The 16,756-nt window shown below is 45.0% G+C and overlaps 1 protein-coding gene across 11 annotated transcripts in view; it reads left to right on the top strand.

Annotated features, from left to right (window-relative positions):
- SMC1A (structural maintenance of chromosomes 1A) overlaps positions 1-16,756 on the top strand; it is a 47,353-nt gene that overhangs the window by 24,719 nt on the left and 5,878 nt on the right. For 5 of the 11 annotated variants that reach the window (XR_006295709.1, XR_006295708.1, XR_006295710.1 and 2 more), the window contains 5 exons: positions 3,102-3,258; positions 3,915-4,069; positions 4,197-4,348; positions 5,479-5,548; positions 5,832-5,942. Coding sequence is in view for 8 of the 11 variants with exons in the window: in XM_043570552.1 (XP_043426487.1) it covers positions 3,102-3,258; positions 3,915-4,069; positions 4,197-4,348; positions 5,479-5,548; positions 5,832-5,942 (645 nt within the window). In the remaining 3 variants the exon portion in view is untranslated. Of the gene's footprint in view, positions 1-3,101; positions 3,259-3,914; positions 4,070-4,196; positions 4,349-5,478; positions 5,549-5,831; positions 5,943-6,383; positions 12,461-16,756 lie in introns of those variants that run through there. The other 6 variants (XM_043570560.1, XM_043570554.1, XM_043570559.1 and 3 more) reach the window with 3 other exon arrangements.

Below are 16,756 nucleotides of genomic sequence, written 5' to 3'. Positions count from 1 at the left end.
TCTTTGGCATTCTCAAGATTTGTTCACTGAGTTTTCAGGTATATCATTATGAACTCAAGGATTTAAACATATTAGATGTGTTGCACTGTTGTGGTTGTTATCCTTCTTGTTGATCAAGTTGTTGCATCTTTGGCCAGTGAGAACTGGTTCAAGTTGGCTTCTGAATCATTTTGACATAACTGTTACAGACTTTTGTCTTCCTTGCTTTCTGGTATGTCCAAGTTCATCCTTTACATTTCCCCAGATCTATAATTAGCCATTTCTCTCTGAGAAGCCTTGACTTCTTGCAGTGAGAAATGCTATTTAGCAACCACCAACTGAGCACTGGAGTGCTCATGACTGCTGGGTTGCTGAGTGCTTCTAGAACGTTTCAGTAGACCGGGCTACAGGATGCATTTTTTATTTTGAAGGAAAAATGTTACCATGAGTTCACATTGATACTTCAGTTGAAATTGTAATTTTCACAGTTTAACATCATTGGTTTTATGTTTGAGTTCCCTCAGTTATTCTTGCTAAAAATCTTGGTTCCTAGCAACACTAACATAATAATGTATTTTTTAACCTATTCTCTATATATGTAATAGTTTGAAAATATCAATGAGATATTCTTAGTAATAATTTGATTATTGAATGCTATTGAAGATTTCCTTGAAGTCCTCTTTGCTGTTAAGCTAATGGCTCATTGAACATGTACGGCATGTTCCTGTATTTTAAAGTGATTCGAAAGAATCCTCTGAGTGTTTAATCAGCTTAATATATAGTCATGGTTCTTTGTTTAGTTTTCCATTTTTAAGGGGCTGCTCATTTTTGCATTTTGATTTTTTTTTCCAACTTTACTTTGAAAATTTTCAAATCCACAAAAAAATCGAAAGAATAGTACAATGAATGTTCACATGTCTTTCACTTTACACTCCCCAATGAATAATTTTCCGGTTTTTTTCCCTCTCTCATCTTGCTTGATTCCCTCCCTCTGCACTACATGCGTTTTGGTTTTTGCTGAACCATTTGAAGGAAGTTGCAGACTTCAACTCTAAATACTTCAGCTAATAACAAGGGATTCTCCATAACCACAATTCCATATTACATTTAAGAAAATTAATAATGTCATATCTAATATCCTGCCCATTTTTAAATGTCCTTAGTTATTCCAAAAAAGTTTGTTTTTAATAATTGTTTTAAACTGTGATCCAATCAAGATTCACGTATTGCTTTTGGTTGATCTCTTTTTAGTTTCTTTTAATGTGAAGCATTCCCACATCATTGATCTTTTGAAGTCTATGTGTTGTCTTGAATGGATATGTTATGGATATGTTTGTTTCCTTTCATTGTTGCTAACCTTGTTCTACCTACCCTTATTGTTTCCTATAAATTGGAAGTTTGATCTAGTCTGGGTTGGGTTTGGGTTAAGTAATTTTTTGGCCAGAACCTTTCATCGGTGATGCTGTGTACTCTGTACTGCATCATGCCAGGAGGCATGTAACGTGAGGATGTCCTACTATTCATGATGTTAAGTGTGGTCCTCAGTTAAGGTATCAATTGCCACATTTCTTACTGTTGTCAGTAGTAACTAGTCATCTTTAGGGTGATTGTTTGGTATATTGTGAATGTCTTGTTCCCAACAATCTTTTTACCTGGTGGTTTTCACATTTTGATCGAATTTTCTTTTATAATTCTATAAAATCTTAATATGGTTCTAAAACCAAAAGTATAACATAAGGTACATGAAAATAAGTTTAACTTTCTTTCCTGTCCCCTTCATCTCCCTTCCTTTATATGCAACCATTTTAATTGGTTTTTAGATTATCCTTTTTTTGTTGTTGTATTTTAAAAATATAAATATATCTGTAAATATGCAAAGATACTCCCATTCCTTCTCTTAGATATAAAAAAAAAGCATTCTATTGTGTACCTTTCATAGTTCACTTATATCCAGGAGACCACTTCATAGCAGTGTAGAGAGATCTTTAGAAGGGTTTTTCTAAAATGTGTATATTTGTGCATCCATTTGTGTATATTCATGTCCTTCCTGTGCTTGAAGCCATTCAGTGGTACCTCACCTCCCTTGGGATAAAGTCCAAACCTCTTACAAGGCTTAAAAAGCCCTTTATCATCGGGCTTCTGCACATGTCTCCAGCCTTACCTCATCCCCCAGCATGCTTATGTGCACGCGTGCACACACACATGCGCACAGTGCATAATTATTGCCATATTGAATTGCCCCCCCACCTTTATTTGGCTTTTGAAATTTATTAAAATTGGTTACTTTTTTGAATTGGTTTGACTTCCCTGAATGAACCACAAGCAGACCCCTGGTTTTGCATGTGATGCTCCTGTCTGCATAGGCTGTTCCTTCTCTCTGTCCTCACCATTCATCCTGTAGGCCTGAGCTTAAACATATTTCTGGAAGCCTTCTGTAGCCCGAGTTTGAGTTAGTTGCCCTTCTTATGTGCTGACCCAACACCATCTGTTTATCATTGTTTTGGTGTTCATTGTACAGTGTTCTGATTGTTTACTTATATGCCTTCCTCTGTTAGTCCATGAGTTCTGTGAGCACAGGAGCCCTGGCTCACAGGATATGAGAGCCCCAGTGCCGCCTGGCATTTAGAAGGCATTTAGTAAATATATATTGACTGAAAGTGGCAGAAAGGCACAGGCGCAGACAAGCATTGCAATACCATAAGACCTAAAACTTAAATGGAATTTGCTCAGATGTGGTGATCTGAGCAGAAAACGTGAGTTGCCTTATTCATTGTGGAGCCGTAGGTGGAGTCCAGACCAGCCTGTGTGGGAGCCTCTAGGTCACCCTGGGATGGTACTGGCTCATGGCCTGGGCTGAGAGCCAGAGAGGGGCACCACCAGCTGCTCTTCCTGAGAGACGGAGAGGTTGGCAGGGCCTGGGGGAAGGGCTAGAGATGAGAAAGTGGCGTCAGCCTGTAATTTCCAGGGTGGTAGGAATGGTTCCTGTGAGGAGGACCTGGTGGAAGGAGCTGAGCTAGGGCAGAAGAGCTTCTACATGGGAGCAAGTGCTCAGGGCCCCCACTTGGTGGAGCATCTCTTATGGAGATGGCCCTTCTTGATGTTGCTGGGCCTGGGGTTTACAGGATGCCCAGGCCGAGGAGGAGATCAAACAGGAGATGAATACACTGCAGCAGAAGCTCAATGAGCAGCAGAGTGTACTCCAGCGTATTGCTGCCCCTAACATGAAAGCCATGGAAAAGCTGGAAAGTGTCCGAGACAAGTTCCAGGAGACCTCAGATGGTAAGATTTTTCCCTTTTACTTGGGTCTAAGGTGAAGGCAGAAGGCCGGAATTACAGCAAGGGCCTGTTACATATCACAGCAGCTCCCCTTTTTACGTGCTTTCTTAACTTGAAATTCCCAAGAGCCCTAAACAGTAGGGGTTAATTACCACACTTGTTTTATAGAGTAGAAAACTGCTGAGGTTCAGAGGGGGTGAATGACCCACCCAAAGTCACATAGCCCCTACCTACTACAGCATATCTGGCCTTGGTTTCCTGGACTTGTCTTTCCCATCCACCCTCATCCACTCAGCATGCCCTCACTGGCCCCTGCATGTATTCAGTCCTACCACCAGGCTTTTGCTTACATGGTTGCTGGCTAACAAGCCATTTCTATGCAAATCTAGCTTGACCGTCACCTACCTGAGCCCAGGGAAGAATTCATATTTTTGTGGCTCCAAGCCCATGTTTCTTCGTTTATACTATGTGGCTGGCCCACTGGTGATGGATGGGTGGTTGTGGGATCATTTTCCTGGGACCCTCCCCAGACATTCCTCTCCCTTTGGGATGTCCCTGCTCTGTGGATTGTCATTTGCAGGTCATTCTTGCCAGGATATGTTCCTCAGCCTTGGCAGAGCCTAGGCACTGAGGAGTCACCTGTCTTTCCCTTGTGACAGAATTTGAGGCAGCCCGAAAGCGAGCCAAGAAAGCCAAGCAGGCATTCGAACAGATCAAGAAGGAGCGCTTTGACCGCTTCAATGCTTGTTTTGAATCCGTGGCCACCAACATTGATGAGATCTACAAGGCCCTATCCCGCAACAGCAGTGCCCAGGTAGGCTGGAGCCCCTTACCCGGCTAGCCCCTACCATCCTGTTGCCCTTCCCTTTAGGCATCCTGTCCCCATCCTCATTTAGATGCAGACCCAGACCCAGATTCTGATCCATCTGCCTTCTCCCTAGGCATTCCTGGGCCCTGAGAACCCTGAGGAGCCCTACTTGGACGGCATCAACTACAATTGCGTGGCTCCTGGCAAACGCTTCCGGCCAATGGACAACTTGTCAGGGGGGGAGAAAACAGTGGCAGCTCTGGCCTTGCTCTTTGCCATCCACAGGTAAGGCTGCTCCTCCCAGGGCAGTTGGCGGAGAGACTGAACTGAGGCCACCAGAGGCTCTGGGGCCCAAGGATATGCAGAGATCTGCAGAGGTGAAGATGTTCTGGTGGAATCTGGATTGCATCCCTGTTTCCCTACCTACTACAGCATATCTGGCCTTGGTTTCCTGGACCTGTCTTTCCCATCCACCCTCATCCACTCAGCATGCCCTCACTGGCCCCTGCATGTATTCAGTCCTACCACCAGGCTTTTGCTTACATGGTTGCTGGCTAACAAGCCCTTTCTATGCAAATCTAGCTTGACTGTCACCTACCACACCTTCACATCTCATTTTCCTCCTCCTGTTCCTCTAGGAAGCCTGCTTTGACCACTATGGCATACCCTGATCTCCCCCTCCTGAATGCCAATAGTACTTGAGTCTGACCCCCACAACTTAGTACTTGATTGTACAGCATCATTCAGCGAGCATTTCTTGAGGGCTGCTCTGTACCAGACTCTGTTGGGGGATTAGGAACACAGATGAGTCAGACATGGTCTCTGTTCTTGAGGAGCTCATGGTCTAGTGAAAGCCAGATGTGTAAACAGCAAGCTAAGTGTCGTAACTGGGTGAGCGTGTGTGCTGTGGATGCACAGAGGAGGGATACCAACCCAGTCTGGGGGAGGGTCTGGGTGGTCAGGGAAGGCTTTTGAGGGCAGGTAACACTTGAGCAGGAAATGCAAAGGATGAGTAGAAGATAGCCAAGAGACCAGGAGGCATTCTAGGCAGAGGGTGTAGCACGTACAGAGAGGCAGGGAGACACAGCAGCGTGTGCAGGTGGGTGGGGAGGACCTTCAGGTAGCTTGGACAGTGTGGCCAGAGCCTAGGACCGCTTTATCTCCCCAGCAAGTCTGGAAGCTCTGGAGAGAACCATGTCCTCTCCTGGTTCTGTAGGTTCCTGGAGCACAGGGTTGGATGCAGAGGAGGGCTCAGTTGGTATACTGGCCTTTGGGGGCTCAGGCAACATTATGACCTGGGGTTTTTAGTCTCTGAAGAAGTGGAGGGGGATGCTGGCCTGTGTGATGGGCCCTGGGGCTTTCCCGCCCCACCCCTGCCCCCATCAGTGTCAGCTCACCTACTGGTTCCCTCCCAGCTACAAGCCAGCCCCCTTCTTCGTCCTGGATGAGATCGATGCTGCCTTGGATAACACCAACATTGGCAAGGTGGGTGCAAGGAAAGTGGGGCCCGGGAGGGAGGCCCCTAGCTTGGGGCTGGGTTTCAGGGAGCAACTCCTGAGTGTGCTCTAGCCGTTCCTGCTGCCTGCTCTCTGTGCCTGGGAGGCTGGGCCCAGGGTCATTCACGCCGTGCTAGTCAGTGGCCTCTCAGCCTCTTTTCCCCCAACCCTTCACCCCTTACCCCACCCCCTCTGCCTCTGGTTCTGACTGGAAAACACAAGGGAGTGTTAGGGCTTCAGCCCTGCTAAGTGCCCGGCGGCCCCTCCCACAGGTGGCAAATTACATCAAGGAGCAGTCGACTTGCAACTTCCAGGCCATCGTCATCTCTCTCAAGGAGGAGTTCTACACCAAGGCTGAGAGCCTCATTGGAGTCTACCCCGAGGTAGGGCGGGCCTGGCTCAGGAGCCAGCCCCACTCCCTGCCTGACTCCCCAGGGCAGGAAGGGAAGGCTGCAGTGGAGGGCCATGGGGGTGGGGGAGCATAGGGACTCAGGTCCTGAACAACCATCTGGGCTTGTTGGAGCCCTGCCCTTGAGGCTTAGCCAGCCCAGCTGGGCAGGGCCACTGCGTCTGGGGACAAGTGGAACGGCCAGGCAGAGGCAGCCAGACAGCAGAGAAAAGGAGGAGAATGCAGAGGTAGGCAGGGAGAGAAGGCACATGGGACCGAGCACATCCTCTCACACCCAGAGAGAACCATTGCTTGGGCTTTGGGCAGGTATGTAGGGAGGAGGGTTTGAGGCCCCCAGTCCTGGGGCGCTAGACCCCCTCCCTCCCTTAATTCTCTCCTTACAATTTCATTTTTCTTTTTCTCCCTCCTCCTTCAGCAAGGGGACTGTGTGATCAGCAAAGTCCTGACCTTCGACCTCACCAAGTACCCAGATGCCAACCCCAACCCCAATGAGCAGTAGCAGTAGTTCTGCCCTCCTGCCCTGTCTGGATCCCTAAGCTGCCCCTCTCCCAATCTCTCAATACTTGGCTCCCAACCTTCCCCTACCTCCTGTCCCTGTTTGGTATAGTCATGGGATTTAGGCACTGCTGTCAAGCATGAAGAGGAACAGAGGTGATGTTAGGTCTGGAGCAAAAATTCCTGAGCTACAGGGAGCATCCTGGCCTTTGGAAGGAGGTGCTGAGCTGAACTGAGCCGAACAGGGCCATCTGTCCATTCTTTCTTCCCTCCCCCCGCCTTCCCCTCCCCAGACCCCCCTCCCATCACCCATAACCATAGGTCCCTTGGGCCTCTTGCATCTTGCTTGTGTGTGGGTATGTATGTGTGTATATATGTGTCTGCGTGTGTGCATGTGGGTGTGTTAGCACAATAATAAAGATATCGGAGATTCATTTTAGAAGGAGCCTAGGCTGAACTTGATTCTAAGAGAGCTTAGTATGACAGCACCCCAGAGCTGGGCAAAGGTATTCAGGACCTCATAGGAGTCAGTCATGTGAAACTGCCCTCATTTCACTGATTCGTGTGTTCATTCATTTGTGTGTTTATCAGACATATATCGAGCACTCTTTATTTGTCAGGCTCTATTCTAGAAATACAGAGCTGAATCAGACATGATCTCTACCCTCCTACTGAGGAGATGTAGTAGGTTCATGATTTCCCATGGTTAGCTGAATTCTATGTATATGTACTTTGAGAAGAGGATGATCACCTCCAGGCTTCCTGGAGAAGGTCACATTTGAGCTGAACCTTGACAAATTGGTAGGATTTGCTTGGGCACTAGGAGCAGAGCCTGGGCTCTGGGGACAGACAGTTTTGGGTTCTCGTCCTTTTTTTAAGTCACTAATCTGATGTTGAGCAAGTCATTTGACCTTTCTGTGCCTCAGTTTCCTCATCTGTAAAATGGGGCTAACAATATTACCTACCTCATAGGATTTAATGATGTCAAGCTCCTCACTGGGGGCCTTATCCCTGCTTGGAGCCCACTAGGTGCCGACCCCTCAGAATACAAGCCTTCTCATACCTAGACCCCTGTGGGCTCTGATCCCAATTGTTAGGGACAGAAAGAGCCTCCAAATCTGGAAGATACTGGATGCCTAGCTTTTGAGAAAGTTCCAGGGCACCAGTGGGGTTTATCTGGTAAGTGAAGGGCCTAAGGAAGCCTATAGCTTCAATTGTGTGGTAACCAGGTGCCTGGGCCCCAACCTGGGTTGTGAGGAAGTCGGGGAGAGGTAGCCTGGGCCACATCCCGGCCGAATGTGTGTGAAGTTCCTTTTGGGAACTAACTGTGTCAGCTGTAGGGACCGTGCAGAGGCAGCAGAGCCTGCTGCCATGAGGTCAGCCTTTGCTCGTTCATGTACACTGTCAGACCATCACCTTGTTCTGATTGTATACTGCATTTTTGTTTTTTAAAAGTTAAGTCAGTTCTGATTACTCAAGTAATGCATGAATCCATTCTCTAAGACATTAGATTTATAAATAAAGGTAGCCTCATTTGACTACCATTCCCCATCCCCCTCTAAACTGCTATCGTGTGTGTTGTACATCCATCTAGACTGTTTTTAAGACTTTTACGTATATAATTCATTGAAAATACTGTTGTGTATTTAATATAAATGGCATATTGAGTCGTTCTACAATTTGCTTTCTTCAATTTAATGATGTTTTTGAGATCTATGCATGTTTTTACAAAATGTAGATTCAATTCATCCTTTGTAATGGCTATATAGACTGCCATTATAGGACTCTATCACATCTTCCCATTTCTTTTGTGATAGATAGTTAAGACTGTTTTCTCTTTTTGCTATTACGGAATACTACACAGGAACAACACGTGTGTGTGTGTGCGCGTGTGTGTATGAGTTTACCTAGGGTTGCTTCCTAGGTTGAACTGCAGAGTCATAGGCTATTTATATTTTTGTTTTAAATAGATACTTCCAAATTGCCCTCCTGTACTATTTACTCAATATTTTCCTGAGGTTGTCTTAGGTATAATGTTGTTACCTACTTCAGTTTCATCCTAGGTAGTGATATCCGTGAAACCACGGGTTTGATATGCTAATTATGTATTTTTCTAATACATATTAAAAGGCATAACTCAAATTTGTGTTCAACCAAAGAAGTCACATACCACCAGTGGTACGTGTGCTATAGTTTGGGAAATGCTGGCATATCTGAAAGAGCACAGTCTGGGAGTCACCCTGGTTCAAATCCTAGCTGTAGAAACTTTAGCTCGTTACTTCACCTCCCTGAATCTCAGTTTCCTCACATAGGAAAGGAGGTCATATGTGCCTACTTTGCAGCAGTGTAGGCAAGATGAAGTGAAATACATTTGAAGCAATTTGGCTGGCACTTAGATTATCACAGGCCTTTCAAAGTAGCAGTTACTATTCTCCTCACTTTACAGTTGAGGATACTGAGGCCCAGGAAGGTTAATGACCAAGCTACCAGATAACAGGGTTTGAACTCAGGCCCTCCGATTCAGTCTTGTGCTTTTCTCTGCTGCGAGGATGGTTATCAACCTTGGCTGTGTACCAGAATCACTTGTGAAGCTTTTTCTTTTTCCTTTTTAAAAATCAAAGCAATATATACACTGATTAGAAGGTGAAATAGTACAGAAGGGCTTATAATAAAAAGCAGCTGTTCCCTGCTGCACCTCCACATCCAAAATGATGTGGAGCTCCTTGCTCTGGTCCCGCCTCTGAAAGTCTAATTCAGTAGGTGTGGATAATAATGTGGATAATAATCCTTACCTCACAGGGTGGAAAGGATTAGATGACATGCCTTGGGCTGAAGCCCTGGCCCACAGGAACACAAATGTGACAAAGGACTTAGGTCCTGGGGATCAGAGAGGTGAGAGGCCTTGTCCTAGAGCCCAGTGGTTCGTTGGCAGAGCCTAGACTTAACCAGGAGGATCGCTGTGCTTGCCCAGTGCTTGCCCACTGTGCCACACTGCCTCCTATCATCACAGGGCAACATGTGCTGAGTGAAGGCTGTACTCAGATGAGAGCCAACACCACAGTGTTGCCAAGAGTAGGCTATGTCCAAATAGAATCTCTAGGGCTAGTTGGATGGCACTAGGCTGACTCCTTTATACTCTGGACCCAGTAGCCTTGGTCTAGGGAGTTTAAGAAAACTCCATGGCAGTGTTTACCTTTAACTGGGCACTTCACTCTAGGAATTTCGTGTTGTGCGCCAGGGACACAAACAGGAGTTCAGTCTTTACCCCGCCTTTGAGGAGCTCACTAGTTGGGGGAGGCAATTCATAGAACAGCCTTTAACCATACAGTGTGATAGCACTCTTGACGGGAGCATTGAAAAATGAGGAGTATCTAGCTTAAATGTAGAGGTTCCGGGAAGGCATCCTCTAGTCTAGGAGGTGACACCTGAGCTGAGTCTCGAGAGACTGGTAGGAACCATTCAGTTGAAGTAGAGGGAATTTCCAGGTTGTGGAGACAGTATGCACAAAGACCTGAAGGCAAGAAATGGCAAAACAGTTCCAAAATCCTGAAAAAAGTTTTACTGAGGTGGGGAAGAACAGCAGGAAGTGAAGCTGGAGAAGTATTCGAGAGCCAGAGATTTGAAGAGGGGAGTAAGAGCCTGGTGACAGAGTTCAGATTTACTTCCTTGGGACAGTGTGGTTCCCAAACTGGCTGTGCACCAGAGACGCATGGAGCATCCCAGGCCCCAGCCTCTAAACGTTCAATTTCTGTAATGGATGGGGCCTCAGGATCTTGAGTGCTTAGAAAAGTCAGCATGTGACTGTAGGGTGCAGCCAGGTTTGGGAACTAGCTGTAGGCAGTGTGGGAGCCACGGAATGGTTTTAGGAGACTGTGTGTCAGATGAGAACTTAATAAACCTTTTTCTGGTCAGCCAGTATGGAAATGGTTTAGGATAGATGTGCATGCTGTATGCTGCCAGACCTGTGGTTTCCCTGTTGCTCAACTACTCACTGTATTGGCTTGTTTTGTCTCTGAATAAACTAAAAGCACCACAAGGATGGGCCTGGGGTTATCTTGCTACTGGTATATCCCCAGCAAAAAGCACAGTGCCTAACCCAAAACAGGCACCCAATAAATAGTTTTTGAGTGAGTGAGTGCGTGAATGAATGCACTTGTGAGGGAGAGAATGGAGACAGGGAGATCAGTTAGGAAACTATTGAGAAGACTAGGAGGACTACTCAAGGGCAACAGTAGTGAGAATGGGTTGGAGGCAACAAAAGTGAGCTGTAAAGGGAAGGTGATGAGCTGGACTTCGTGACTGATTATTGGATGTGGAGAGTGACTGAGAGGATAAATGAATGTCCATCAGTAGCCCACGTTCCTACCCTATCCCAGTCATTCTCCTCTTTCCTCATCCATCTAAGTCAGAATCTCCTTCCAGCCTCAGCAACTGGAACTCCTCCCCTAAGTTAGTTAAACATTCTGTGTGCTGTGTTGTGGTCCCCCCCCCCCCCAGCCCAGCCTCCCAGCCATTGATTCATTCATCCAGTTCAATAAATCTTGGCTAAGCACCTCCTGTATGCAGTGAGGCTCTTCCAAGCCAGGACTCTGACTCCCTCTTTCCTACCTCAAGAGATGTTTTTGAGGGCTTCCCCAGGTAAGACTCCCATCCCTTAGACCATAACCTAAAGTGAGATGCCTAGATGTCAGACCTGTAAGGGAACTTACAGACTTTGTCCAACTCCCTCCTGAGGCCCTGGGAGGGGAAGGAGCTTGCCCAAGGCCCCATTACTAGAAAGTGTCAGAGCCAGAACTGGAACCTAAGTTCCTTTTCCACATCACTCCTAGAGCCTTGATCTCTCCCATCACAGATCAGGACAAGCAGAGGTGGCCAGGGAGAAGGCGGGACTTAGGTTGGCCTTGAAGGTCAGTGTACTGGACAGGCCAAACAAGAAGCTTGCCAATTACACTGCCCCCTTCTGGAAACCCTCAGCAAACCTGCCATGCCCACAGTCCCTTCTAAGGGGTTTCTTAAGCATGAGTTGCCATGCTCTGTACCATGTGACCTCACAATCCTGGCCACAGATGTTTAGTTTGGGATAGTATCTGACTTGAGGACAGCCAGTCTCTAGGTCGCAGCCTATGAGGTGGACTGATGTAAGAACTCCACCTCGTAGGGATGGCCTATATTAAATGGCCTCCAGGGAGGCTAGATGTGAGGCATTCAGAAGTGAACAATTAATTAGAATTTAGTGAGACAGAAGTGGTGGTGGATGAGGGGTGCCAGAAGCGAAACAGCAAAAGCAAGGAGAAAGCTGCAGGGACCATAGATGTTTATTATCGTGAGAACATGGGGCCGCAAGGTAGCAGAAGCCATGAAGCAGCAAGACAACAATGGGCCAAAAGGACAAAGAAGCCATGAAGCAATAGGAGCCACAATGTAGCAGGAGCCACGAGGAACAGAAACCATGAGGCAGAACCCTGAATCTGAGATCCATGAAGCAGCAGAAGGTTCAAACGGACAAGATCCACGAGGTAGCAGAAGTGATGAGACTGTAAGATCCACAAGGTAGCCAGGCAGCAGGAATCGAAGAGGCTGCAGGATTTATAAGGCAAACAGAAGCTACAACACAGAAAGCCCTGGATTCATTAGAACTGAAGCCCCAGAAGCCAGGAAGCTGTGGGAGCCAGGAGGCCCAGAAGCTGTGAGGCCCCCAAAGGCCAAGGGCTAGAGAGGAGGGGAGCAGAGGGAAAAGAAAGAAAGATAAAAGGTAGTCAGTAGCAGTAGGAGGAGTATAAATACAGCCAGAAAGAAGCTGAGTCACCATTTTGGGAAGCACTAGAGAAGGGAGCAACAGATGCCTGCAGCTGAGGGGGTGATGAGATAAGCCAGGCTCTAGAGCTGCTTTGGATCATGAACCATTTTCGAGTTTCTGTTCCTCCATGAGGCTGCCTGTGTAGCTGTTCTTGTCTTCCTTATTTCCCTGTGAATGCTTCAATAAATCTCCATCACTAACCTGAGTGTGTGTGTTCTTGTAATCTGAAAGAAGTGAACATTGTGGTGTGCACTGTAGATGGGTGGAGAGCAGGGCACGAGGGCCTTCCCCAAGTGGGTTTGAAACAAGACACAGGTGGGAATTCACTCTGTCGCATAACCTCACTGGCACAGGCACTTCTCATTCATTTACTTATTGGCTTTTTTTTCTCGTTCATCCACTCATCATTCCTTTGTTCACCTATTCATGCATAACTCATTCATTCACTTATTCACCCAGGCTTCAGTATAAGCATTCACTCATTTGTTTGCTCATTTGTTCTTTCCTGGATCCACTCAGTCATCACTTGCACCCATGTGGCCAGCAGGCATACACTGAGTTCTTGCATCATGTCAGGCCCTGTGCTAGGTTCTGAGGATAAGCTATACTCCCTCAATTCTAGGAATTTGCAGTTTAATCAGGGACTCAGATGAGTAAGCAAGCACCAAGAGCGAGAGATTATGTAGCAGAAGTCTAGATGAGGCAGGGAGAGAATATAGGACCATTCCTATGTGGGGTGGGGCAGGATGGAGGGAGTACTCAGGAAAGCGTTTATAGAGAAGGGGGCACTTGAATGGAATCTTGAAGGAAGAGTTGGTGTTTACCATGTAGAAAGGGGATATGGAACATTCCAAGCAGAGGAGCTGCCTAAGCAAAGCTACATGAAAAGTGTGGAAGTGCATGAATTTTGGGGGGAGTGGGCATTGTCCCATGTGGTGGAAGATGTGGAAGCCAGGCATTTGAGCTCAGCTTTGACCCTATTGGCAGTGGGAGGCTGTGGAAGGGTTTGAAGCAGGAGAGTAAGTCAGATGGGTATTTTAGGAAGATCACTCTGGTAGCTGGCGTGAAAGATGGTTGTAGGCATGAAACACTGACCCAAGCAATATACTTGAAAGAATATGTAAGTGTCATAATTAGAGGCATGAATGAAGACTCGAGAGTCCCTGAGGAGAGAGGAAAAGAGTTCTCCCAGGGGACTAAGGAAGACTTTTTGGAGGAGGAATTTGAGCTGAGCCTTGAAAAATAGGATTCCAACTGGTGGAGATGAGTGAGGGCTTTTCAGGCCTGGGAGACGTGAAAACAAGCAAGGAGGTGGGTGTAAATATGGCAACTTCAGGCTAACAAATATCCCAGTTTGGCTGCAGCAGAGCTGTATCTAAGGGAGAGGCAGGAAGGGAGACTGTCAAAGTTTTTTTGTATTCTGCCATTAGGTCTGCAGTGACAAGAGAATTTGGAGGGAGGGCATAAGTGGTGGACAGGAGTGTCCTTTTTCTGTGTTTTTCAAAATTAATTTTAACACGTTCATCTTAAAATAGAAGTAATGTGTGCATATTTAGAAGACAAGTCAATAAACTTAAATCAGTACAAAAGGACACTGAAAAGTGAGAGTCTACAGCCCCACTCCCACTCAACCACTTTTAGTTATTAGCAGCCACTTCTAGTTATTTCTTCTGATTGTTACCTCCATATCTAAATGTTATGTGAGCTATGTGAACATTTGTCTCTCATCAGTTTCAGACATTAACCCATTGCTGTCCTGCTATGTATGACAAATGAGGATTTAGATCACTTACACCAAGTTCAACTCTCGTCTTCTCTGCTTCTAACAGAATTGAGTTTCTGTACAAGATACTTTTCAGAATTTAAGTAGCACCTTTCTTTCCTTGTCTGTGAATTAGAGACAATATTTCTTGACCAGAACTTTGTTAGATGAGAATATCTTTTCTTTTTTTTCCCCTTCTCCACTGTCAACCTCCCCAACTTCTGCCATCTGGTCTTTTATTATTGTCAAAGTTGATAACATTGAATTCTGTAATCACGATTTAAGTTTTTTTGTATGTGTGTTGCCAATAGTTTGATAGTTTGATTTGAAAAGTTGAAAAGCAATAAGCAATTATATTAATGTGACTGTAAGTATTGTTCATTGAGGAAGCCATTTAATGTACTTTTCAATTTTTCCTTGTAGTTTTTCATTTCTCCCTCACATTTCTAATACTCTTTATCTTTCACTATTTTATCATGTATTCCATATTTTTTGTTCTCAAAATCTCTCTTACATTAAGTATTCCATCAAGCCTACTTTTTTTTTTTTTTTAATCTTCTAAGAGAACTTCTTCCTGGAACCCTCTATACTCTTTCTCAGATCTGGACTAGTTGCTCTCTAGGCCTGATGCATGGCTGTCATTTCAAGACCTTCCTTCACTGCTTTCCTTGGTTAAATCCACCATTTGCTGGCTCCCAGGGGTTTTTTTTTTGTTTGTTTTCCATTGTTTTGATGGAGCACATCCTCAAGTAACTTTCTCAGAAAAGTTTGTAGAGTTAGACCTCCTGAGTCTTTGCATGTCTGAAAATAGCTTTATTCCATCCTTATACTTGGCTATAGAGTTTGAGGTTCAACATCATTTTCCCACAGAACTTTGAAGGCATTATTCCACTTCCTTCTAGCATCCAATTTTGATGATAAAAAGTCTGATATCAGTCTGAATCTCATTGCTTTATAGTAACTTTCCCCATATCTTCTTTTTTTTCTTTCTCCTTCAAGGATCTCAATGACACAAATGTTAGATCTCTTGTTACAGTTTCACAGGTGCCTAAGGTTCTGTTCACTATTTTTTCCAGTCTTTTCTGTTTTTCAGATTGGGTAATTTCTATTCTGTATCCAAGTTCACTGATTCTTTACCATGTTCTCTCCATTTTGATGTTAGCCTATCCATTGAGGTTTTTGTTTTGGTTATTGTATTTTTCACTTCTAAAATTTCCATTTGGTCTTCTTTTTATCTTCTGTTTCTTTACTGACAGTTTCTATTCATTTGTTTTAAGCATGTTCCTAATTGTACATTGAGGCATTTTTATGATGGCTCCTTAAAAACCCTTGTCAGATCATTTTTAACATCTTATATCAGTGTTGGAGTCTACCAAGTGACTTTTCTCATTTAAGTTGAGATTTTCTTGGAACTTGGTATGATGAATAATTTTATGTTGAAACCTGGGCATTCTTTTTCAGCTTCCCTCCTCAGACACTGTTCCAGCAGTGAGAGAGGGGCCAGTGCCTCATTACTACCAGGTGGGTGTGGAAGTCTAGGATCCCCTCCTGCTGGCAAGCCAGAAGGAGGATATCCTCATTACTCTTTGGGTGAGGATGTGGGAGTTCCAGCTCCCTACTCAACCTTCTCTGAGAGCACCCCAGCAGGAAGGGGAAGGGTGACTTCTCAGCCAGTAAGGGTACAAGTCTAAGCTCCCCACTTGGCATTTGCACAGTTTTTTCTGTGGTATTTGGCTGGAGTGAAGTGGTTATTATCTAACTGCCACCTTCTCCAGCACCAAGTCTGGAGTGTGCGAGTAAAAAAGCAAACCGAAGGAACTCACCACCATGTCACTTCTCTGCTGCCAAGGTCTCCAGCCTGTTTGCCTTCTTCTCTTCACCTTTCTGAGTCTTATTATGTTTATATACAGTGCCCCAGGATTTTAGCTGTACTTGGGGAGAGGAATAGGGAAAAGTACTTCATCTACTTCCCCCCACCCCAAACTTTAAATAGTACTTTAAAAAAATTATATTCTTGGTGTTTTGAGATTTTATAATTATGTGTTTAAGTTTGGGTATTTGTCATTCATTGTGCTGGTCACTGGTTAGGTCCCTTCATTGTGAAGTTCTTTAGGACATTCTTTTATTTATTTAATATAGTTCCTCTCTTCCATTTTCTTTGTTCTCTCCTGGAACAACTCCTGAATTGATCTTTTGTAGTTTTCAATCTGGTCTCTCCCTCAATCTCATTTTTCCTCCCTCCCTAGCTCTCCCCCTCTCTTTGTTTTCGTTTACTTTTTGGGAGATTTAACTTTATCTTCCAACTCTTCTATTGAATTTCTTTTCATTTTGGCAATCACATTTTAAACTCTCCAAACATCCATTCATGTTCCTTTTCCTTTCTTACAGCATCCTATTTTTGTTTAATGGATGTACTAGTATCTTGAATCTCTCTGGGTATAATAGAGGTATTTTCTATTATTTTCCTTTCAAAAAATATGTTTCCTTTGGGATTCGTTTTACCCTGTTTGCTTATTTTGGTCTCTTTTAATTTGCAGTCATTTCTCAAATGCCTGGTAATCCATGGTTGTATACTCATATTTAAGAATGTAGCAACAAATATCTGATTGGGAGCTCTGTGTATGGGGGGACAGTGCTAGGTGACCGATGGCTTTCCTTTAGGATGATTAGAAGAGAACTGACTGCTATGCTACAGAATCCTCGAATGCTAGAATGTGAAGATCTTTTCTCTGAG

This window comes from Prionailurus bengalensis, chromosome X (assembly GCF_016509475.1).
Source record: "Prionailurus bengalensis isolate Pbe53 chromosome X, Fcat_Pben_1.1_paternal_pri, whole genome shotgun sequence".
Lineage (NCBI taxonomy): Eukaryota > Metazoa > Chordata > Mammalia > Carnivora > Felidae > Prionailurus > Prionailurus bengalensis.
The sequence above is the reverse complement of the archived record's forward strand: the minus strand, read 5'-3'. Positions and strand labels throughout refer to the sequence as shown.